The sequence below is a fragment of the Triturus cristatus genome, chromosome 10 (genome assembly GCF_964204655.1).
Source record: "Triturus cristatus chromosome 10, aTriCri1.1, whole genome shotgun sequence".
Taxonomy (NCBI): domain Eukaryota; kingdom Metazoa; phylum Chordata; class Amphibia; order Caudata; family Salamandridae; genus Triturus; species Triturus cristatus.
Window position 1 is genome coordinate 646,832,400 of NC_140593.1, and position 25,682 is coordinate 646,858,081.

The window sequence follows — 25,682 nt, forward strand, 5'->3', positions numbered from 1 at the left end:
TTTCCAGAGTGGCTACTGTCTCTTATGCCAACAGGAATAGATGCAAAATTAATAATCAGCATCACATCTAAAGCCAGACTAAGCTGGTGTGACAGCAAGCTCTTGACCAAAAGCCTCCGAAGTCTGGCCATTAACTGCAAGAAGTCCTTCTACAGGATTCCCACCTTGACCACCATAGTGGTCACCTGAGCCAGAACTTTGTTCATCCTCATGGCACACAGCAGGCCTATACATCAGTGTAGCAAGGAAGACAGTGGACAAGTCTAGAATCTCTTTTCAAATGCTACTCTTTCTGACCTTAATGGAGATGGAGAGTTCATCTGTCTGCAAGAGGAGCTTGAGTGCAGCTACCAGGAAGTGCTAACCTCACTCCAGGAACCCCTACACTAGGCTCAGCCTTATGTAGGCTCTGCATGGAGTGGGCCTCACCAGAAAGAGGTTTCCCAGCAGCCTTAAGATGCCACAGTTCTGCTGGTCATGATAAGGTAATCCTATGTTTGTCACCTGGTCACACTGAGAATGGTGGACGTGCCCCATCACCAACACACCTGTGCATGTATGATGTTAGTATGACGCTCTCTTTAGCCCTAGAAGAGTAAGGAAGCAGTCATCCTTAACACCAGTCTTGAGATCTGGTTCCGCAGGCTGGAGGAGGCTGCTCTAATTCTACACCCATTAGCATTTTTTTCTAACCTTTATGGTTTTAAATATATACATTTTTATACTGCAAGTCAATACCTAATCCTAAAAAAACACAAGTCCTAGGTGAGGCTAGTCAGAGTGGTGATTCTTGTAGATGTTTCTATGTATGTATGTATATAAAGATAGATATAGTGTACAGTGTCAAAGGCAAAGATACGGTCCAGTGAATGGAGAGGTAACTGGGTTTTGGGAGTAGAAGTAGATTGCTAATGCATCGTGATAAAGTGTTCTTAATGAGGTACATCTTGTGTTTTCTTAAATTGGGGCAATGTTATGGTAATCCCAAATGGATAGACAAATGTTGCTCCAGCTCCTGGGTGCATAGATGGATATAATGTCTGTTGGCTTATTTTTTCTTTTTAGCACCTCTTTTCCTCTGGTCCGATGTCCTGACTGCAGGCAAGCTGTGAGCCACAAAGATGGCAAGTTTGTCTGCCAGGTTCTCAGGGGTGATGGACGTGATCGCTTTACAAATGATGCAGCTGGTTTTGAAGATGGTTTGGGCAGGCAAGGGGAGCCTGTGGAGTTACCTCAGGTTGTGGGTGATGTTATATTTCTGAAGGCCTCGGTGAGACATGGTGTGCCATGTAGAATGACTTTAAAGGGGGAACCCAGTCTGATGGGCATCCTCACTACTGGAAAATCTTGAACATGAATGGTGGATTTGGTGACAAACTCTTAAGGAAAATGCTACTCTTGGGCCGTCCATTTAGACACTTACCACTAGTACATCTGATTCCAACCTGATTTAAGACCAACTTTTGGACTGTGTCCCTATCCGGATACTGGTGACTAGAAATTGGGCCACCAAAGACTTTGCTACCAGGTCATTGAAGAAGTGCTGTTGACTTCACTGGGACATATCCTGCTTTTTTGAAGGAAATGGTAGGTTTTTTTTGGTTTCTACGTAAAGTTGTGATTGCAACAGTCTCACAGCGCAACTCTGACCACACCAGTTGTGCAGCACAATTATAACCCACCTGTCTTGCCACACAACTCTGACTCTACATGCCTCCAGGCACATTTCTGACTCTAACCGTCTTACAGCATAAATCTGACCCCACTTGATTTACAGCACAATGGTGCCCCACTCTTCTGACAGTAAAATTCTGACTCCACCAGTCGTACAACACAACTGTGACAACACCTGTCCCACAGCAAAACTTTGACCTCAAGGGTCTTGCAGCGCCAATCTGACCCCATCTGTATCACAGCACACTTTTAACTCTACTTGTCTTACAACATAACCCTGAATCACCTATCTTATTGCATAACTGTGACCCAAGTCTTCCCACACTACAACTGTGACCCCACCTCAATTACAGCTATGATTCCACTTGGCTTACAGGGAAATGTAGAGTTCCATTTCCCACGTCCAACCCAATAGATGAAGCCTAACCCGATTTGTTTCATTCCACCAGTTTTACTTTACACCTCTTACTCCTTAATGTTCACAGGGGTTTCGTGAGCTTACTTGACATTTGCCACACCTCTGCTGTCACCGATCTCACCCATCTTGAGGATATTGCGGATACTCGTTTCTACTTTATTTATGGCTTGTCTTTTGATAAAATATCACCCGAAAAGGTTCAAAGCTTATCTCTGACCCCTGAGACTCTAATCTGTCCCACAGAACTTCCTGCCACCAACAGTCAGTTCGGTCTGTGAGTCATGCCGGTGCATATGCATATGTAAAGGACAGTGAGCCTCAGAGAAAGATAAATTAGGAGTCTATATCATTCTTGCTGGTGACTCCATGAATGGGAAAATAGGCAGACTGGAAGGGTATGTTGGTTTAACTGGTGACTCATTGCCCAAGACATAGTGGTATCTGGGACTGTAGCTGCTTGGCTGCAGGCTCCTTGCCTCGGACAGAGGTGTGCCATGCTTATGTTGGCTTGGGTGGTAGTTCCTTGGCTGGGGGGGGGGTGCAGAGGTGGACTGGGGCTATGTTAGTCTTGACGGTGTCTCCTTGGTCATGACAATCTTCTCATCACTTCTGCCACAGATCGGAGCTGAACAAAGAGAAGACGAACAGAGGCTCCTTTGCTCGGTGTGGCTGAAAAGGAAACACATAATTCAGTCATTGCAACATACATCCTGCATGCAGCAGTCTAAACATTATTGGGAAACTTTCTTATTTAAATGTTAAACGGGGGTTCAGTTTATTTGAGTTATCAGAATTATCCGACAGATTGTTCCCTTTGATAGATTTTGGCAAGTCAGACCTGCCAGAATGAAACAGATGAAAAGGCCAGGTAAATACTGGGATATGCAGATTTTACTGCAGAAAGCAACAGAATCCGAATGTTATCTCACCTGGTGAATTTAGAACCCAGAGGTATCGTATTTTAAGGTGTGCAATAAATAGCAGTTACATGAGACACTCGTAAAAAAAGTCCCTAGAGCCCCTAAAAGCTGAATACATTAACCATTAGAATTCATAGAATTTGGTAAGGTCGTATAACGGAATAAATCTCCGCCAAATAGCATAGATGCTGCAAACTCTTGCTTACACACACCATATTTACAAACCAAACCCGTCCACACATAATTCCACCTAATAAATCTTCACTCACATACTCAGGGCCGGCTTTTAGTGGTGGTGGCACCCAGTGTGAGAATCATTTTTGGCGCCCCCACCCCACATGAACGCCTCCTCGGAATCTCTCACTACGACAGGGCATAAGTGCCCCTCATCTCTCCAATCATACATTTTTGCTAAACACAGCACTCAACCCTGAGGTTGGCGCCCCTCCACAGGTCAGCACCCAGTGCGGCCACACCTGTCGCACTGCCCTAAAGCCGGCCCTGCACATACTACACATCACCAGACAGCTAGGTCTGGGTGTATTTCAGCTTAGAAGTCATCTACCAAGCCTAGATTGGTGGTTCAAAATGTGCCATGCTAACACCACTGGTGACATGTTGCATTTAAAATAAATAAACAAACAAAATGCATCATTTCCTTCACGTGACTCAGTGTTCAGGAATTCACTATGGGGGCTCATTTGAAGCTTCAAGCCCAATCATAGCTCAAGAAGGCCAAATTCATTCTCTCAAAGGCCCCCCTCTGTGCATGGATTGGAAGAATGAGAAGCGCTCTGGCAGGCAAGAGTTAGGACCCTGGGAACTCAGCTTCCATGTGCTTTTTTGCAAGGATGCCCAGGACGGAGACCTGCAGGACAGGGAGGGCTCCTTTTCTTGCCTACATGAAGGTGCTGTGAGTGGGCTCCAGGTTAGAGCCCCAGGTGTCCTAGGGGTGGAAGCCCTCCCATCCTGGGCTCCATTCCCCGGCCAGCTGAGTCTTAACCTGCCCGGGACAGGGACCCACAGACCCGGGAGTACCTCCCCTGCTTGCCCAGGATAAGAAGCACTGACTGGGTCTTTGGGTCGGAGCTCCGGTAGGCCCGGAGGTGGAAGCCCTAGCCATGGGCTCTATTCTCCATCCCTCCATGCCTTAAATTGCCCAAGGGGGGGATCCACATATCTGGGAAGGTCACTTGGAGCCCGCAATGAGGACCCACAGGCCGAGGTAGGCCTCTCCTGCTAGCCTGGGATAAGAAGCTTTGACTGGCCCCACATCAGATCCTCAGCAGGCCCTGGGTTGTAAGCCCCTGGCCCTGGGATCTGTTACCTGGCTTGCCATGTCTCAAAGTGCACAGGATGGGGACTCACACATCTGGGAAGGCCTCCCCTATGTGCCCGGGAAGAGAAATTCTGACTGGGCCAAGGGTCAGAGCTCTAGCAGGCCTTGGGGTGGAAGCCCTGGGCTCACTTATCCAGTCCGCCATGTAGCAAAGTACCTAGAGCAAGGTCCTGAAGGTCCAAGCAGGTCTCTCCTGCTTGTCCAGGTTCAGAAGTTCTGACTGGGCCCCGGGTCCTGGGCTTCCTTCTCTGGCCTGCTGTGTCACAAAATGCTTGGGACAGGGTCCCATAGGCCTGGGGAAGTGTCCCCTGATTTGTCCAGGTTCAGAAGCTCTGGCTGTCCCTGGGGTGGAAGCCCACTGGCCCTGTGCTCTCTTCTCTAGCCTGGCATGTCACAAAATGCCAGGGGTTGTCTCCCCTTCTTATCTGGTTCAGAAACTCTGGCTAGGCCCCGGGTCAGAGTTCTGTGAGGCACCCCTTAGCCTCCACCCTGATACCCAGCTAGAGCCCAGAGAACCTAGGCTTCAGAGTCCCTATCCCCTTCATGGGGGAGCAGAATCCTTTTTCATAAAACATGTCATGACCAGATGGCTTCTCAGAGCCCTGGATATCTGGTTGCGCCGCCTTCATTCATGTGGCGTATCCAGATGGAAGTCCCAGTGATGACTTATTTGACTCTTTGAACCCAGTCAGGGCTCCTGGATGTCGGGTGCCTTTTCTCTGACGGCCCCCTTTGTCACTCGGTATGAACAGATTACTAGCAGTAGCATTGCTCCAGATTAGTAGGGGCAGGGTACTTAGGGGCCTAAGTCGGCAGCTGTCTTTCAGCTCTGTTCGATGGACCTTTCCTTCCAGCCCTGCTTCCTGGAGAGCAGGCAGGGATGCAAAGCTAACATCCCTGTGCAGGGCGGGCTGTTTTGGGAAGTGTATCCAGCCCTGTACTTTGAACACGATGGCTGGGCAACCCTGGAATTCCTAACAAAGGCTCATTTGATTCTCCAAGCTCAGTCATGTGAGGGACCCCCTTGTCTTTCGAGTTTGCTCCCCATATGCTGTGAGGGCCTGGGTCAGCCTGTCCTGGGGTCCAAGGGGCCACAGTCTGGAGATGCTTCCAACCCTGTCCAATGGGCCTTTTATCTGATACGTACTTCCCAGAGAGCAGGCAGAAATGTGAAGCTGACATCCCTGTGCTGGGCAGCCTCCTCATGGGTTGTTTAGCCAGCATTGTACCCTGAACTATTGGGCCCACTTGGTCCATTTAGGGATGGACTGCTTGGCCAGCCTCTGTCGTTGTTTCAAGCAAAGAGCTTCCACCAGCCTGGAGGGCTGTCCTATTCAAGGGTCTGCTTTTTATGGAGGCAACTCAGCAGACCGATGTACAGTACTCCTGTGTCTTGCTCTGGCTGTGCCTTGACCAGCCTCTCCCTTCTGTGGTAGTAGAACAGGCTGGGTATTGCGGTGCTTGTGTGATTGACCTGCCCCCCCTATCCCCCTACAGGCAAACATGAGCCACCAAAGCAGGCTCCTAAGAGGTGTGAAGGTGTGTCCAGGATGAACATGCGACTCCTCCTCCCGTCAAACATATGCGGCTACCTGCATGATCCTGCCAGTAGCATGTGCCTATCTGAAAGATTTAAACATGCATGTGTAAATTCACACGGCCAGTACATCGAAAGTGTAAATGGCTCACTAAATCAGCATTAAAATTGAAAAAATTGATGTCAATGTTAATAATGGTACGTTTATATGTGAGAACAGAATTGCATCCCTATTATTAAATTCACCTGTCATAAACTCTCTGTCAACCCTGACTCAGAAATACATGGTCAAACAGGCCCTGAGACTTAGGCTTGAGGCAGGACTCAGCACACACAGTAAATGCAGTGATCACGCGCCCCTCATGCCGGACACCTGGATACATTACCCACTGGACCCCATTGTGTTCATGCAAGAACAAGGTTCACCTGCATTTTTTATCAGGGACCTTATGTATATGGCTCCAAACACAAGGCCAACATTCTTTACCTAAAAAGGATCGACAGAAACATTTTATGATACCCAGAGAAATGTATAAAGCCTTCCTCAAATCAGTTGTACTTTGAGACAGTCCTCAGATCTGCTTCTGTAACTGTACTCCCAGTAGGAACAATTAATTAAATCAACTGTTCCTGTTTTGCCAAACGCCTCTTGTTTTTTTTTGTTTTCAAGGTAAATTTATATTCGAGCAACATTTTGGCGAGCCACCCAGGAGAGATTGGCATCTTGGACCCGACTGAAACCAGAGGAAGGGGACTCTGCCTGGGCGGATTCACATTTGGGCAGCAAGGAAGGTGAGCAGACACCGCAATACATTGGAAGTTCTGCTAAATCCGTGGGGCAGAGGTCTGTCCTGAAGCAGCCGTCACAGTGGGTAAGAGACCACATAAGATCCTTAGTCCCAGCATTGGCGTATGGCAAACTAAGAAGGTGCGCAAAAAAGTAACCTAAGCGTCCTGACACTGAAAGAAATCTGGCATGTTAGCTGTTTTATGTGTTCGCAAGGCGGCTTTGGAGACGTTCCCATGGAGGTCACCTTTTTTCGATAGTCAGCACCCTAGGGAAGATGAATATTGCTGGTCATATGGACCAGTAGGTGTGATACAGATGGTAAGCTTGTCCCCTGGGTGTTATACAGGGTTGAGGCCTCACCACGTAGACCACTGGGCATCACACATATGGTACACATGGGCCCTGGGTGTGATTTAAGGCTGGCACCTCAATCTTATTGTTTTAGTCTAAAAGGGTTTGTCTCAGTACTACTGATTTCTTAACACTGTTGGCATCTGAAAGAAGTGAGAGATGTTGTTTGCTTGAACCGCTGGGTATTACACAAATGGTAAGCTTGGCCCCTGGGTGTGATACAGGATGCGATTCAGATGTTATTGAAAACAATTAGGACTTGGGAGATTAGGTGTAGCTTGTGTTTGGCCAAGAGGGGCCTCTGGTTTTTGAGTAGGTCCCAAATCATGGTTACCCTCCCGTGAAAACACAAATACACTGGGCATTTGTAGTATCCTTTCAAGCAGTTCCAGAGTGTACTCGTACCCCTTGTTTGGGAGCGTTCTACCGTCCCTTACTCATGAAAGAATGCCAGGGAGTCTTGGGTTTGGGAGCGATGTAGAGCCTTTATTTATAAAGGGTTTTGTTTTTCAATTTCTTATGCTCAGCAATTCCCATGCGTCTTTGACAAACAGGCGTTTGTTAGCTCAGAACAAGGGTGAGGACAAAAAGAAAGAAGAAAACAACAGCAACAGGTTATTTTCCTTGAATGTCTTTTGGTTTCAACTGGATTCTTCCTGTTGCTTCGGGTCGTGTTAGCTGTGGGGTTGATCTGGGTCTGGTCAGCTCCTGTATTGTAGGTGTCCATCTCCTCAAGTAGGGAACCGGAAGAAAACAAGAACAGAAGGAGTGTCAGGTCTCTCTCCGCGCTGTTATGCTTGAAGTCCATTGAAATACGGGGTCCTGTTGGCCATTGATCAAGCGAACATGATGTGGGCGTGTATCATCTTCGCCACACCTAACCTCAGCATCTGGGAGGTAACATATGACCAGCTATTCAGCGAGTGTCCAGGGCCTCGGAAATCATTTTCACTGATCTTATTAAGATTAGCAGGAAACTGTGAAATGGGGATCTGCTGCCCATGACGGTGCTGATAGCCTGGCAGGAGTCAGACCTGTCAGCAGTGCTGCCGCAGTTCTATGCGAAGGGACCTTATGATGTGGGTCTCATCAATACTGCTGAACCGGTAAGGATAATGTTGAGAGCAGGTGCGCAAGTACATGCTCTTCAAGGAAGCTGACGACAGTATAGCATCCACAATCCAAGCACTGATTGATCAAGGGCTCCTCCATGTGGGGATCCCCCCTGCAATACAATGTAAGGGAGGGACCTGGGCACCTGGTGCTGGACCTGCACCCCGTCAATGATATTGTGCTCACGGAATTCCCTCTAGTATCAGAGCCCTACATCATATTAACTGAGATACCCACAGACACCAGCTATTTTTCCGTGATAGACTTCAAAAACACATTCTTTAGTATTCTGGTACACCCCGAAAGTCAGTACCTGACCGTGTTCATCTTCCGGAGGGGTCAGCTGCTCTAAGGAAGACTACCACAAGTGTACTGTGAATCCCCCAGTATTTTCAATCAAATACTGAGGAAGGATCTCGCCAACTTCCAACCAAGAAGCACCCTGATACAGTACGCTGACGACAATTTGATATGTAGTCCCTCCAAGTACCTATGTCGGCAAGACATGACAGCCCACCTGACCACACTTGCAAAGAGGGTGTATAAAGTATAGAAAGGGAAGATACAGTACGTACAACAGGGGGTTAACTATCTGGGCCAACTGATCTCAGCGGCTGGTCAATGGATTACGCTGGAATGCACAGGCTCTAACAGGGCTACGCCACCACGAAAAACGAAAAAGGGTATGCAAAAATGTTTAGGATTATGCAACTATGTCCAGCAGTGGGTCTTTGACTACAGCACACTCCTCGCCACCTTACTCTAGGCCATCAAGAAGGTGAAATCTGTTCACAAGGAACTAGCCTGGACACCTGAGCTGCACAATGCCTTCTGCAACCTCAAAACAGACATAATACACTCCCCTAAGCTAGAAATGCCTGACTATAAGAAGGATTTTTTCTTATTCTTCTTATTCAGCCACAGCGATGGGCAAGGCTTGTCAGCAGTTCTGAAGAAGTATCCCCTGGGGCACAAACCTCTTGCGTACTACAGCTGGATCTTAGATGCAGTCATGCAGGGTCATTTCCCATGCGAGCAGGTGCTAGCAGCAGCACCTCAATCGTAATGAGGGCACCACTGAGACTGTATGCAGAATATTCTGTGTTTTGCAGTCATACAAAAAAGCAAAAGCACGCTGACTACACAACAGGTTTCAGATTCTGAATTGATGCTTTCCAGGACATCATTAAAAATAATACTGTGCCATCTAGTAAACCTACACACCTTACTAGCTCATGGGGTTCAAGAGGAGGAGGAGATCCATGACTGTACCACATACATCCCCGAGGGGATTATCCAGGTAGGGGTGGATTCCTTCCTGGACAGTGAGGCATTGATCATTGATGGTCCCTCAATGATAGCCCGAGAAACTGGGGTAAGACACACGGGAGCAGCAGGGGTAACAAACAGCCACATGCCCTCATAGACACTGCAAGTCGCTGCACAGCTCATTCTCCTCTCCCACTTTTCACGACAGGCAGCAGAACTGACAGCACTAATCGAGTCCTCACCAAAAGCATGTTCCTCTCCAAATTATCAAGATGTAGTCAATATATCTTTTCCATCACATGATGTGTTCTTGGAAGGGGTTCATATTACTGTAAATAAATAAGACTTTGAAGGAATGTACATACAGACAAGCTAGATTTGGGACAAAGGCACTTTCCGTGGAAGTAACGTGGGTCTGTAAAAAAAATTCCTCCTCAAATTCAAAATAGTTCTTGGTTAGGGCAAGGTGCCCACATTCTAGTATAAAGTCAGGTGGAGAAATCGAGACCCAATCCGTGTTATTCAGATGTTTTTCGACCACCAAGGTAAATTCTTGAGGAATACTGTTGTGTGGGATTCAACATCCAACCTTATCAGCAAGTCTTTAATAGGTTCAAACTCCAGGTTGTTCAAAAGGTTGAGTACATCTCTGGTGTCTTTAAGTTTAATTGTATTTTTTGTACCAATTGTATTTAGAAGAAATCACAGAAATGAGCCAGTGGTTCAAGTGCGGAATTTATTCCTATCAATAGGGCGGCCCGGTGTGGAACCTTTTTCTTGTTTACCTTTGGAAGTCTTTGAAAGTAGGGGATACTGCGTTGTTTCTTGATCAGAAATCCAGCTTCCTGTTTTGTAATCCAGTTGTTCTCCAATCCATTATTTGCAAGGAAGTTGATCTATTCCATAACCTCTGAAGTTGGATCTCTACAGAGACTTTTATAATTGCGTTCGTCATTTAAGAGGCAAAGGCATTCAGTATTATACATATTCTTAGGAAGACTAACCACTGTCCCACCCATGTCTGCTGGTTTTGTCAAATGAAAACGCAGGTGTCCTAAGACAAGCTCAGGTAGGACAGAAACCTCTTGCAGAGCAGAAAGGGTAAAAGCTCGTTTGATCTAGATTTTCAGTATGAATGTAGACCACGAAAGCATGGCGTCATTATCGTTCTGACATTCTGGGTTTCAAATAGGAGGTATCAGAAAAGTTACCACAGGGATAACAGCCTTGTGGAGGCCAGGTGTTCATACTGAGTTCGCTTTTTGATCCTTCAGTGTTGGCTTTTCCTATTATTGTGAAGTTGAATTCATCAACTGTTGGGCTGTTAACCCAATACTAGGGAACGTGAGTTGGTTAAAGATTAAAGGAAGACAAGTTAGTTTTACCCTACTGATGATGTAGATATTGATAGATAAGATGCATTTTATTGTACAGTTAATTAAAACCTTTACATAAGCAGAATAAAGTGCAAAATGTTTTTTAGTAACATACAATGTTCCAATGAAACCCCAGAAAAATTAATTAGCCCTTAGATAGAATAGGGTAAGGATCCTATATATGGATCAAGGCAATTAAAAAAATTAACATGGAGAGCGATGTGTAACGTGATAAAATTGGTCCAAAAGGCTCCAAAAAAGAAGATGTTCTGTCTCCGGGACAGGCCAGGGTGTCAATATTATTCTCTCACAAATAGCAGGTAGGTAGGTAAAGCTTTATTCGATAAAAAATATCATAAAAGCACAACATACAGTGATAAAAAAGGATCAAGTTAGGCAATAAAAACAACAATTGATCATAAGTACATCTAAAAAGGTTGTAAAAATGGTTAAGAACAGCATATAAAAGACAAAGACAAAGTGCTTGGTGACCTGGAGTTCGTTAAAGTGCAAATGGGAACATATCGCAGAAGTGGATCAGTGTAATTAAAGGGAAGTTTTTTTCTTTCGCAACAGCCAAGCACAGCCCAAATACTTAGCAATGCCGCAGACAATGGTAAGAGACGAGGTATCAGTCTGCAGAATGCGTAGCACAGTACGATAGTCACGGCATCCGAGCATTCTACAAATCGGACGCAACCATTTAGCTCTTGATCTTCGATAGTGGTAGCAGGCAAATAAAAAGTGGGGGATGGACTCATTAGGTGCTGTACAGCTCGGACAGCCAACAGATGAAGGTAAAGATCCCTTCCAGCCAGCAGTCACAAAGTTAAGGGGGAGGGACCCAAGTCTAAAACGTACGTACAGGGATCTATCCAGTGGGGACTGGATAAAGTCGAGATATGCTTCCAATTTGCAGAAAGGCTTATGTTTGAAAAAAGCCTCGCTCAGCTTCCCCGACTTAGGATTGTTCAGCTCTCTTGTGTTTACCCAGCTCCAATAGGCTTTCTTAAGATCCTGTTTCGAAGGGGGTATCTGGGATTCCCAACAATCTTCATAGCCAATGGATTTCAATGTTTGTTTTATGTGGGTAATCCATTTTAGCCTCCTCCCAGTGTCTGCTGATATGAGATCATTTAAGCCTGCTGCGTATTTGACAAGTTCAGGGGTCCGTCGCAGTCTTGCCCAGAATAATAAAGGTCGTAAACGTGCAATGTCCTGAATAGAATGTCTACCAAGGTCATACAGCAAGGGTTTTAGAGGGGATGATGTTGGGACAGAGATGAGATTCCTCATGAATTTATTCTCCGAGACAACCAGATCATGAATATTTTCGTAGCCCCAAATTTCTGCCCCATACATAGAACTAGACAGTGCCTGGGCCTCGTATACCACAAGAGCCGGTGCCACAGGTCGACTAGTAGAGAGATATTGTTCTCTTATAATGGCACCGGATACCCTCTTGTGGCACAGGAGCATCTTGGTCAGATGCGAACTCCACTTCATCCCTTTTGCAATGCGTATCCCTAGGTAATCGAAAGAATCCACAATGTCTAAGGGTGTGCCATCCAGAGTGAAAGTATATCTATAGCGTCTCGGAGGGTTTATTACCATTAGTTTGGTTTTTTCTGTGTTTATAATAAGCCCATAGGATTTACAAAAAGAGTCGAATCTATTTAGAATTCTTTGTAGGCCAGCCGGGGATTTAGAAATCAGGAGAGTGTCGTCGGCGAACAGGAGAGTGGGGATCTTTTCGCCAGCCAGGACTGGAGCATCAGCTGGGACCTCTCTAAGGAAATCCACCACCTCGTTGATGTATAGGGAAAACAGGGTGGGAGCCAGCACACAGCCCTGGCGTACCCCCCTGTTCACCGCGACACTCCCTGTAAGCTGGCCCTGGGCCCCCCATCTAATATTGACATGGTTGTTCTCATGCAAAAGCTTTAAAAAGGCAAGAATCTCATGGGGAACACCTAGTTGAAATAAGACCTGCCACAAACGTTGGCGAGGAATTAAGTCGAAAGCAGACTTTAAATCAATAAAAGCTAGATATAGGGTTCCCTTGCCTAAAACTGCCGTTTTCCAATATATCATAAAAAATCTAAAAACTTGATCCATAGTGCCTACCTTTTGTCTAAAACCTGCTTGAAAGTGTGATAAAACATCCCCGTTCCCAATCCAGCATCTCAGTCTCATCAGGAGAACCCTGCCAACCACTTTCTGTATTACGTCAATTAGACTAATAGGTCTATAGTTGGCAGGGTCCTCCCTATTGCCCTTTTTAAAAATTGGTACCACCACCGCGGCTTTCCAGGACTCAGGTACTGTAGAACCCTTAGCTATGGCGTTCATAACAACAGAAATAAAAGAGGCCCAGGGAATTGGATCGTGTAAAAGAAGATCACCTGGTATGCCATCAGGCCCAGCCGCCTTACCGGGGGCAATACTTTTAATAGCCAAATTAGCTTCATGGGTCCCAAAATTGGTCTCCGCTGGAAACTCAACAGTAGGGGGCAAATCATCCACCACCGGAGCAGCAGAGACAGTCTCACCCTCATATATAGCAGAGAAATGGTCGAACCATTGCAGCTCAGCTATATGGTTTGGGATGCTTGTTGTTTTGGCCCTTTTGGCTCTGTTCAAAAGGTCCCAGAAAGCTGTAGAGTTCCGGTTTAGGGCCGCCTCCTTAAGTTCCTGCCAATGGTTTTCTTCCCAGTCCCGTTTGGCGACTTTCAGGGATCTCGAATAGTCTTGTCTGGCCTTGCTAATTAAATTTCTATCCTGTTTCCTTAGGGCTTTGGACAGGGTGACTCTGGCCCTTTTGCAATCTTTAGAGTACCAAGGGTTTCCGCTTTTCGTGGAGTCCACCTTGGAACGGGTTTTCTCCCCCAGAATAAAGAAATCCCCTATTTTATTGATGGTATCAAGATAAACAGAAGCTATAAGATGGGGGTCATCCATTTTGGTGCTAGCATCACAAAGTTCGGTATGTTTTCTAACTAGGAGCTCTTTGATTGAAGCGAGCTTCTCCTCATGTTGTGATATCCCATGCCATTTGAGGCGTCGACTACACCCTGCCAGTGATACCTCCTTGGTTGCCATTAGAGGAGGTTCATTGGCCACATTGGGTATTGTCATCCAGAGATCTTTAGTTTGTAAACATAGTGGGTTGTGATCGCTATCTATTGTGTTTTTGACAACCATATCTGTGATAAGCCCCCAAGAGTAGATATCGACAAGGATATAATCGATGCGTGATGGTGAAGTTAGCCTGTTAAAAGTGAAGGCACCGCCCTTATCGGATATAGATCTGCCATTCACTGCACGTAGGTTAAATTCTTGAGTGAGTGCATTCAGTTGAATGGCCCTTTGTGACCATTTCTTAATCGGAGTGAGCTCTAAGGGCGGGATTCCCCAAGTGAGATCTGATTCACTGGACCCCAATAAATCTTCTGAGGCTAGAGGTTCAAAGGTACAGTTAAAATCTCCACAGATGATAACAGTAGAGTTCCGATCAATGAGGGTCAGTTCGTGCTTCAAGGCAGACACTGTCTGAGAGATCTGTCCACCCGTCGAACCTCTAGCATAGATGTTAAAAAGGTCTAGGGTGGGGCCGCTATGTGAACCTTTTATTGTCAAATGGAGAAGATCGGGGGAAACATTATTATGGCGCTGAACCTGCCAATTGTGCTTGATATTTACCCACACATGTAATCCCCCAGATGGACGACCTTTCCCTGAGCTGAGGGCCGGTAGATAGTATGTGGAATACCCTGATTTATATAGAGGGATTGTGCTCCATGTTTCTTGGAATACACATACGTCAAATACGCCAATAAAATCGTGCCATTCCGGGATCAGAGCTTTTTAGGAAGCCCCACAACATTCCATGACACAAGATTAAGAAGGGGCATAGACTTGACGAGTGTAATGGTGGGCTGGGTATTAGGGAGCATCTCACAGGTCAAAGAGGGCAATGAGAGGGGAGGTGGACTTTCAGGGGGTGTAATAATATGATTAGGAGCAATAATAGCCGGCTCCACAGAACGAGCCTTAAGAGAAAGATTTTGGACCAGTCAGTCTACCCTATTCAAGTTGGAATCGTTGCTAGGAATCCTCTTTCTACCCTCTGGTACAGGGTCGCTTGGAATCCAAAGCGGGGTACGCGTTATCTGGATACCGGAGTGGTTTGGGGCTGAGGTACGATATTCGAGGAGCACCAGATTCTCGGCCAGGATGCTATTAGAAAATGTAAGCTCAATACAATCAAATTGACTAGTGTAATGAGACAGTCTTCTGGCCTTGATAATGTCTTCACGGATAATAGACCTACAGCCCCTGACATGCCTGACCCAGTGTATAGCTTTGTTTTTGAGGGAATCCTCATTTTCGTAAGATTGATTATTAGTGAGTCTAGGTACCCCAGCCATATAAACTATGGTTGGGTTAGACAACAAACCATCTGCAATAGGATTTAGTGCAGTGTTGCCTCCAGAACAAAACACAGACCTCTGAGTACTGGGTCTTAGGGATCCAGTTCCTACAGCTGAATGTGGAGTAGGAGTGGTAACTTTGTGGATTCTCTGGTTGTTCATAGAGTCCCTATACGATGGTATGCTACGGCTAGTAGAGGGCAGAGGTGGTTTTCTGATGGAATTAATCGTGTCACAAGCTGGATCATTAGCCCTGTGTGTGATTGGCAAAGGGCCGGTCTGTACGGAAATTAGAGGTACAAGTGGTGTTGGCACCCCAGGGCTGCTATGGGTTGTAGACTGCATAGGGATTGATAGAACCCTCTTGCTCAGTTCCGTAACTATATCCTTCAGGGATACTATCTCGGATAATAGTTGGTCAATTTTCTGTTCCAGCGAAACCCCCTGCGAGCTGGGAGTCTGAACTACTTTAGAGGGCGAGGGACCAATCACTTGGGATGCAGATGTTTCCTCCTCTAAGCCTTCCAGAATAGCAAACCTGTTAGAACATGTGAGCTTGAGCTGAGTAATGGGAGAGGGGGATTCAGTAACAGATATAGGGTCCAGAATGATCGGTTTGTCTTTCTGGCAGGACTCATAATCGTGGGATATAGGTGTGAGGGGGGTGGGTGCTGTAGGTGGGGCTTCCCTAGTTTTGGTAATACTTGGGATCTTGCGAGTGCAGGTACTAGGGGACAAATCTTTTGCGGGGTCCCCTATGATAGAGGAAGCAGAGCTAGATTCCTCTAATATAACTTGGCAGTTGTCAACAATGGCTTCAATCCTATCTAAAATGCAGTTGCCTGCTGCATGATTAACTTTTTTAGCTTTCTTTCCCTTTTTTATGACGCTGCCCCCACCTCCTTCCATAGATTTCCTTTTGGCCATGTTACAATCGCAAGGAGAATGATGGATGACAACAATACCACAAGCCTAGACAAGATATATAGCCAGAGGGCAATATACTACAACAATACTTAATTCAGACTCTCACAATGGGTGATGCTGCATAGTATGTAATAGTCACAATGTTTGTATGGGGGTAGAGAGGTCACAACGGCACAGTACCTTGGTGGGCCTGCTGGCACGAACGAGGGGTGGCCCAGCCCTGCCTCCTCCTGCCCCGGACGGCCACAGACGGCCCGCCCTCTGCCCGGGCTCAGCCCGGCGCCGCCCGCGCGCGTCCGCGAGGCGGAGGAAGCTGCCCTCTTTTTCAGCTCCTCCGGCGCGGGAATCTGGCAGTGGGCGGAGACTCAGGGCAAGCTGGGATTTGTGGTCCGCTCCGCGGCCGCGCGATGTAAGGCACGACGGCGGGTGCGACCAGGACTGCAGGGCTCTGCTACGGTGGTATCAGGTAGGCACGTTGAGGATCAAAGGCAGCGTTTCCTCCACAGGGACGACAGCGGCTCCGTAATGCTTCCCCGCTCCCCAGTGGGAGCTGCCCTCTTTTTCAGCTCCTCCGGCGCGGGAATCTGGCAGTGGGCGGAGACTCAGGGCAAGCTGGGATTTGTGGTCCGCACCGCTCCGCGGCCGCGCGATGTAAGGCACGGCGGCGGGTGCGACCAGGACTGCAGGGCTCTGCTACGGTGGTATCAGGTAGGCACATTGAGGATCAAAGGCAGCGTTTCCTCCACAGGGACGACAGCGGCTCCGTAATGCTTCCCCGCTCCCCAGTGGGAGCTGCCCTCTTTTTCAGCTCCTCCGGCGCGGGAATCTGGCAGTGGGCAGAGACTCAGGGCAAGCTGGGATTTGTGGTCCGCACCGCTCCGCGGCCGCGCGATGTAAGGCACGGCGGCGGGTGCGACCAGGACTGCAGGGCTCTGCTACGGTGGTATCAGGTAGGCACGTTGAGGATCAAAGGCAGCGTTTCCTCCACAGGGACGACAGCGGCTCCGTAATGCTTCCCCGCTCCCCAGTGGGAGCTGCCCTCTTTTTCAGCTCCTCCGGCGCGGGAATCTGGCAGTGGGCGGAGACTCAGGGCAAGCTGGGATTTGTGGTCCGCACCGCTCCGCTGCCGCGCGATGTAAGGCACGGCGGCGGGTGCGACCAGGACTGCAGGGCTCTGCTACGGTGGTATCAGGTAGGCACGTTGAGGATCAAAGGCAGCGTTTCCTCCACAGGGACGACAGCGGCTCCGTAATGCTTCTCACAAATAGCACCGATGATGTATGGTTGGAATAGTAATCCTGCTCAGTGCGAGAGGAGCCACAGGCTCAGACATTTGGTGTATGTGCTTGGCTGGCGAACAAATGGGGCAAATCTACTATCTGTGGGGTTATGACTAAACACCTCTAAATCAGAATCCACCTTAAATCTTAATGATACCTCTGTTCCATGGAGCCATGGTTGACCTGGGATATTCGGCCCCTGGGCTGGCACCTAGAATCACCCACTCGGGAACTAGAGCGCAGATAAAAGGGGCTACCTTCAACGCTAGTTTTCATATGCTCGTTGGGCACCGGGTGCTAAATCATTTGTAGATTACCTGATTCTGGGTGAGGGTTTAGTAGGTAGCAGAACAGCTTACTTGCTGTGATCTATTGAAAGAGTCAAGCCTCTGAGCCAAGCTTTTGGTCCATTTGTGTGTGCCTGAGCCCCCATGGGGTCCCTCTGTCACTGGTTTGGTGGGAGAAACAGGGGGCAGGACTGTGAAAGTATACCTCTAACCACATGCAGCGTGGTGCAGGGACATGATTCTTCGCAGGCCAGCATGATGACCAGATGGCTGTAGTTGGCACCAGCAGTGGTCCCTATTCAGGAGGAATACAGTGTGATAGATAACCATACACTTAGAATAGAATGTATGTCTTTTGTCCAGCCGGACAAGAATTTATTTTCATAGTATTTTTCAAAAGTAGTATCAAATAAAACATTCAAATGACAAGTGCGCACAGCCCTATACTTAATGTGGCATCGAAACGTCGTCGACACCCAAACACCCTATGCACTAGACTCAAGCGATAACACATTGTGCAACGGTGTTAAATGATTAATTTGTGTCTGTCTATACTGAGAACAACTGTACAGACCCATTTTGGCTTGCCTTTTGGCCAATTCTGTGTTCATTGTTCTGTCTTGTGTTCTGTTGGTCACGGCTGTGCCCACTTGTCATTTGAATGTTTTATTTGATACTACTTTTGAAAAATACTATGAAAATAAATTAGTGTCCGGCTGGACAAAAGACATACATTCTATTCTAAGTGTATGGTTATCTATCACACTGTATTCCTCCTGAATAGGGACCACTGTTCTCTATAACATGAAATTGCCCAAGGTCCCTGTCTTAATTCCTTTGGGTTCCCTTGTTCTGTAAAATAGTAGTTGGCACCAGCAGCATGAATGAATGAATGAGGGGACTAGTAAAATGCACAGTTACTCCAAGGAGTATACTGGTGCTAATGGCTCAGAAAAATGAATGCTCAGACAACCGAGCTAATAAACTGAGGAGCGATAGTTTCTTAAAGCTTTACAGAAGGAAGGTTCATGAGGGATGAATGAACAAAGAGGGGTGGCGGATTTAAATACCTCCCAAGCATCATGTAGCGATCACCTATCAGGCAACAGGCAGACAGGGTACTTATCGCCTTGTGTATCTTCTAGCTCCCGGGCTCAGGCTGAGAAAAAGCTCTGTGAACTACATTACCCACTAGTCCGAGGGGCTAGACAATAGGAAGGCTAAAGTAGTTCCATATTTAAGCATCTCCTCCTCATGAGGAAGGTGCTTGACAATCTTCTAATTTGAGACTCAGGATGGCGGATGGTGCTCCCCGCCCAATTTTCAGCTAGAAGCATTTACAGAGTAGTTCCGGTACATCTTCCAAGGACAGCAGCTACTCAGAAAAGGTTCAGGTATTCTGAAGGAACGCCGGTGCGCTTCCTTAAACATTGCCTTTCCTTTTTGGTTTCGCTTGTGAGAGCCACGGTCTGATTCGAAAGTAACGCTTGGGCGTTTCCTTTGTTGCCGCGACTCAGCTTTCACTCACTGATCCTCACTGATCCTGCAAATTAGCGGAAGACGCGCCGGAGCGTTTCCCTTCCGCTCACAACATTTGGATCTTTGCTTTCCGTATTTTCAAGACGTTAGCCTACGAGCTAACTTTCCTGCACTTTGAAAGTCCTGGGTTCTAATTAATTCACTGCCGGCTTTTTTTGTGATCAGTGCGCTTTCACCCCTTCTGAGTGGCGTCGGACTATCCCTCGCAGCACAGACGTTAGCTCCGTAAGGTCTGTGAACTAAATCGTTTCTTGTTTGTACGTTTTTCACGCATCATTGCCGACACAAAGAAATACAGAAGGAGTATTTAGAATTGCTCCAGTTTGAGTGGAAATAACTCCTATCGGGGCATTGTGAAATACTGGACTGTTTTATATTTGACTGAAGAGCAACAGAAGTATATTATTTTTCTCTGCACATTTCTGAAGTCACTTACCTGTTTGGGGTATATTCTGGTAGCGAACATTTGCAGCCTTAGCGAAGCATACCATATATAATCAAATATTGGCTGCAGTACATCTGGTGAGTGGGTCGGGAGAACAATGTTTGAGTGTATCAGAACCCCAGAGTGAGCTTCTCATGTATGTTTGTGTTTCTCCTGCTCTGCAGTGTCCTATTCCCGAAGAGTGCCACACAGCCCTCTAGACCAGACCCAGAAGGGACAAGAGAACTTGCAGCCAGTTTATTATTTTATCCCCTTCCCTTTTTCCCCCGGGCACGTCCTCTCGCAGCAGGTTTCATTTCCTCTGTTGGGGGTTGCGTTCGGGGGAATTGAGGAGTATATCATCTTCCATCGTCTCTGCTGGACATCGGAGAAAGGTCAGTGGCGTTGTTTACTTCTTGTGCTGCTGACAACCCTGACACATCACCATAAAAGCCCAGCTTCTGCATCTCACATGGCGAATCCTTGGGTGTTGACTAGCAGAGCGGATGCCGAGCACAGGAGCCAGGACGGAATATAGTGTTTAGTTCTTGTAATCAGGTTTTGAGGACCCTGCTGATAAAAAGCCAGATGAAGGATGGTAAGAGCTTTAAAGCATGTCTTCCAGCAGAGTCACCTGGAGGCAAGAAGCCGGTGACTGGCTATAGGCAGGAGCCTCCTGAGCATTGGCCTCATTGTCAGCTGATGTATGAGCACTTTGGTAACTTGGTCAGCCTAAGCCATCTGGTCGCTGGGCTGGCAGACCAGATGATCAGTTGGTGGCTGGCAAACCAGATGACTGGTCGGTGACTGGCTGATCAGAAGACCAGTAGGTCAGCGGACCAAATGACAAGCAGCCCGCCGGCATAGCTAAATGTAACTTTTTTCTCCCCCGGGTACTCTAAGCCTCCACTTCATGGGAGCCAAATAATTAAGGAAAAAAAAGATGTATAGGCAGGCCCAAGGGAAAAGGGGCTTGGCTGGGGGGTTAGCCCTCATCAGCTCCCCAGGCTTGGTGACTAGGAAGGTGGAAGGCACTGGCCCAGAACACTCATAGCCCATGAACTGGGAGGACTGTTCCTTCCTAGGGTATGGTGGCTGCAGTCTGAGGAAAACGCTTGTGCCTCTCTGGGATACAGAGCAGAGATGGGATCCCTGCAACCTTGAAGGTCCCCTCACTTGGCATTTCCCGGGGTAGGGTGGCAAAGGACCTAACAGGAGTATGGGGCTCTTGTGCACTGAACAGTTTCTGTAATCCCTGTGACAGACAGGCAAAGCCATGCCTTTTTCCCAGAAAGCCTGGTCCCCGCACACACCAGGGATCCAGGCACGGGGCAGGGTCACATTCCCTACCCTCACATTCCCTACCCGATTCAGGGTGGAGTCGAACAGGGTATACGTCTGGGGAACCTGTGGGTTGGACAGCTTCCAAAATACTCCATGAGAGGTAGGCAAAGTCATCACTTTCACCTGGGAGGCCTGGTCCCCCCAGTCAGGGTTCCAGGCATCGGGCAGAGCCACCTTCCCACCACGGGCCAGATTGGCGTCTGGCCAGGTAGGAGTCTGGGGCTTCGGTGGGCTCAACAGCTCCCATAATCCCCCATGTAATGTAATGTAATGTAATGTAAGTGCCAATTTGTATCGCGCGGCAATCCCTCCAAGGAGCATCTAGGCGCCCAGAAAGGACCACCAGATGTTAGGTAGTCCCTATGCTTACTTGACCGAGAACCCGAATTACACTAGGCTTCTGGCAGTTATATCTTGGAGATTAAAGATCCAGGTTTTTAGATGTTTACGGAAGTCTATTTCTTTATCCAGTAATCTCAACTGGGGGGGAAGAGTATTCCATGCTTTTGCTCCCAGTATCGCCAGGGATTTGCCCCCTCGAGTTTTGAGTCTAAACCTCGGGACGGTAAGCAGGTTGGCCGTTGAAGAACGCAGTGCTCTAGTTGGACAGTATCTGCTGAATTTTTTCCTCAGATAGGACGGGCCTAGGTTGTGAACAGCTCTAAAAGTAATTAACAGTACTTTAAACAAAACCCTTTTTATAATGGGCAGCCAATGTAATGCCTTGAGGGCTTTGGTTGCAGATGATCTTTTCGGCCATTTTAGAACCAGCCTCGCTGCTGCATGTTGCACCATCTGAAGTTTGTGTGTGACAACTTTATTTGTACCAGCATAGAGGCTGTTGCAGTAATCGATGCGCGATGTTACAAGTGCAACCGTAACTGTTTTCCTTGCTTCAAGGGGCAAAAGATCAAAGAACTTTCTCAGTCCCTTTATTACCCCAAAGCACATGCCTGCCACTCTAGCTGCTTGTTGTCTAAAAGACAGGTCAGAGTCAAAATGCACCCCCAGATTACGGGCCGAGTTGGTTGTATGAGGTGGTATTTCAGCTTTTTCTGGCCACCATAATCGTGGGGTGAACTCATTTTTTGGGCCTATAGGCATGATCTCTGTTTTACCTGTGTTGCATTTCAGGTGATTTAGGCGCATCCATTCAAAGGTGGCCGTTAGGCAACCTTTGAGCTTATCCTCCCAGGCTTGGTTATCCTTATCCATTACCAGGATAAGTTGTGTGTCATCGGCATAGGCTATAGCGTCTATGCCAAATGACGATATTAGTTTTATCAGGGGTGCAGTATAAACATTAAACAGGGTCGGGCTCAGGCTCGAACCCTGCGGAACTCCCGTCAACAGCGCTTTTTCACTGGAGCAGAATTCCCCCAGGGTCACCACTTGCCTCCTGTCACTTAAAAAGTTTCTTATCCACTCAAGCACTGTCCCTGTGACACCAGATGTTATTAACCGGTCTAATAGGATGGCATGTGAGACCGTGTCGAAGGCCGCCGATAGGTCTAATAAAATCAGGACGGCCTTCTTGCCTTGGTCTAGGGCTGAGCGGATAGTTTCTGTAGTGAACAGGAGGGCCGATTCGGTGGAATGTTGGGCCCTGAAACCTGCCTGGTTGGGGTGCCATACATCACTATCTTCCAAGAAACAAGTAAGTTGTTTATTTACAATTGACTTTGTGACTTTGCACAGAGCCGGAAGTAGTGAGATGGGTCGTAGGTTCGACAATGTGGTGGGGTCAGGGAGTTGTTTTTTTTGCAGTGGTTTCACCGCTGCCAGTTTCCACTCTGGGGGGACTTTGGCTGTGGACAGTGAGGTGTTGACAATGGCATTTATTATTGGATTGGCAATGTCCACAATGAGGTGTAAAAGTCTAACTGGGCATGGATCGAAGGGGGATCCGGAATTTGTTGCCAGAATTCCTCTTTTGGTATCCTCCAGGCTAACTGGAAGAAAAGTTGTCAACTGCGTGGCCCCTTGCCTCACTATATCATCCTCTGTTCTTGGCTCTAATATAGGGACATCGAAGTCCTTCGTCAGCCCCTGTACTTTTCCCTCAAAGAAATCTGCGATCTTGTCACAGAGTGCCTGCGAGGGCGGGATATCCTGCGCTAAACATTTAGGCTTATTAAAGCCGTTTACAATTTTAAATATTTCCTTTTGTTTGCTGCTGGCTGTTTCTATTGCCAACGAGAAGTACCTTTTTTTAGCCTGTTTAATTAGCGCATGATAGGCATTTTTTATCCTTTTGTATTTGCTACGTTCTAGGCTAGAGTAGTATTTCCGCCAGCTTCGTTCAGCTCTTCTAAGCTCCCCTTGTTTATCTTTGAGATCTCGATCGAACCAGGGTGCAGATGTTTTCTTTCTACCCTGCCTCGTTCTGTTTTTTCCCTGCCCAACTGTACCTTTCAGATCATTCATCCATGTTCTGAAACTGATGGGATTTACAGGTACTACCAGCTGGCTATAGTTATAAGTTCTGGGTGGGACAGTATCGTTTTCCATTCATCCCTTGTGACCTTGCTGTGTTCCTTTTTATGATCGTTTTCTCCGTAGGACATAAGGGGAAGCATAAAAGGAATCAGCATATGGTCAGTCCAAATTTGGGGTCTAAGGGGGTTAGTTGTCAAAGTGTCTAGGTTAGTGGCAATGCAGTCTATTGTATGCCCTGCCTCATGGGTGGCTAGGGTGTCTCGAATAGTGAGGCCCAAAACCTCCATGGTTTCCCGATAGGAGGCAGCAGGTGCATCGGTTGTGGACTCTAGGTGGATGTTTATGTTACCCATCAGAGTGAAATTAGAATATCTAAGTATCAATGGGCTGAGCACCTCTCCGATGTTACCCAGGAAGCCAGCACAGGGTCCTGGTGGGCGATAGATCAAAGCCCCCGAGAAGGAGAAGTTATCATTAATTTTAATTATGAAACCCATCCCTTCTGCATCTGTTAGCTCTTGCAGTGGTATCGTCGAGCAGCTAAGGGAGTCCCTATATATAATGGCCACTCCTCCCCCGCATTGTTCATTCTCTCTATCTACTCTTTGTATTTCATATCCAGGAGGCAGGGTGTGAACCACATCAGGGGTGCACCAGGGTTTAAGCCATGTCTCCGTAATGAAGAGACAATCTAAATTGTCATCTATCAATAAGTCCTGGATATGCTGGGCATGCTTCGGTACAGATCTGGCATTTATTAGGGCTGCTTTAAAGCTATCCTGGGGTGTTGAGAAGGCCGAAACTTGGGACCACAGAAAAGTGTGGCGACAGGCCTGGCAGCTCACTGGGCCTGCCCAGTATGAGGGATCGAGTTTATTTGAGCCACAGCAGGGCTTTGTTTGTAAGGCAAGCAGATCTTGTCTATCATAGCACCTGGGTATGACATTTTTCACAGGGTCCCTGGCCCTGTGCCCGGCCTGTGCGCGGACGGGCGCAGACGGGCGCAGACGGGCTGGACTCTGGCTTGACTCCGGCGTGAATGCGGCGTGCCCGCTGAGCGCGTCCGCTGCGCGGAGTCATAGCCGTCTATTTATATACTATCTAGCCCTACCCAAAATGGCCGCCGCCGTATTCCTTCCATGTCCCGGCAAGACCGCCCTGAACTGGCCGGTTGCTCTGGGGGGAGGCTGAGGTGCTGTCCGTGCAGCGCGGAATTCGGGGGGGTGCAGGAGGTAATTTTTAAAATATTAAACGAATCTATGCCTCCACCCTCAAATTGGTGGAGACACGCGCTGCGATAAATCCGCGCGCTGTGCAGGGGGGGGGTAGGACACAGAGGGAGTAATATCACACAAGAATATTTAAGAATCAAGTAAAAGCATCTGCCCGGCTCAAGCCTCAGGCATCAAGTGGCATGGTACCATGAAAGGTGGGCAAAGCCATGACTTTTGCCTGGGAGGCTTGGCCCTCACAGGCCAGGATTCCAGGCACCGGACAAGGCCACCTTCCCTACCCGGACCATGGGGGTGTCGGACTGGGGAAGAATCTGGAGCTCCTACAGAATTCAGAAGTGGTCAGCTGGAATGGAGTGAAAAATCATGTACCAAAGTGAGATATGTATCTTTAGTGACTGTGACTACAGGAACAGCCCACCTCCACTAGACCATGAAGTAACATGTAACCCTAAATAGGGATGAAAGAGCTTACACAAGGAGAGGTAGAAATAACTTTTCTTTCCTTAAATACACTTACAAAGAACACGCTAAACACGCCATACTATTCGAACTAGGGATCTGCTGACAACCCTGAAGAATGCACCTGACCAGCTAATGGGCATGTTGAGTGAGCAAAAACATGTCAGCACCTCTAGGGATGATAGGACAACGGTGCCCCTAAACATCCAACAAATATGATTTTAATCATCCTAAGGTACCAGTGAATAAAGGATACCTTTGAACAATAACTTAATGTATTTTAATCTTAAGAGCTGCATCCTAGTATTATCCAGCAAAATACTACAGCTTAAGAACTCCCCCACTGATTAGGATTGAGTCCACCTTGGTAGTATCATCTTACCAGGGTAGGATGGGGTGGACAATGATGAAGAATGCCACATCATGTGAGTGAGACCATCTCACCCAAATCTTTCTCTGATCCAGAAGGAGCATGGAAATCTAGAGACAAGTATCTAGGGACATGAGTCTCCCGTTCTAGAGACTTAT

General features: G+C 47.5%; 1 protein-coding gene across 2 annotated transcripts in view; it reads right to left on the reverse strand.

Annotated features, from left to right (window-relative positions):
• Nucleotides 1-299: 299 nt before the first annotated feature.
• The window catches only part of LOC146789845 (syntaxin-binding protein 4-like), a 1,170,683-nt gene continuing 1,145,300 nt past the window's right edge, over nucleotides 300-25,682 (reverse strand). For both annotated transcript variants that reach the window (XM_085632209.1, XM_085632208.1), the window contains one exon: nucleotides 300-2,761. In XM_085632209.1, coding sequence (XP_085488335.1) covers nucleotides 2,650-2,761 — 112 coding nt within the window. In that variant the 3' untranslated portion in view covers nucleotides 300-2,649. The remainder of the gene's footprint in view (nucleotides 2,762-25,682) is intronic.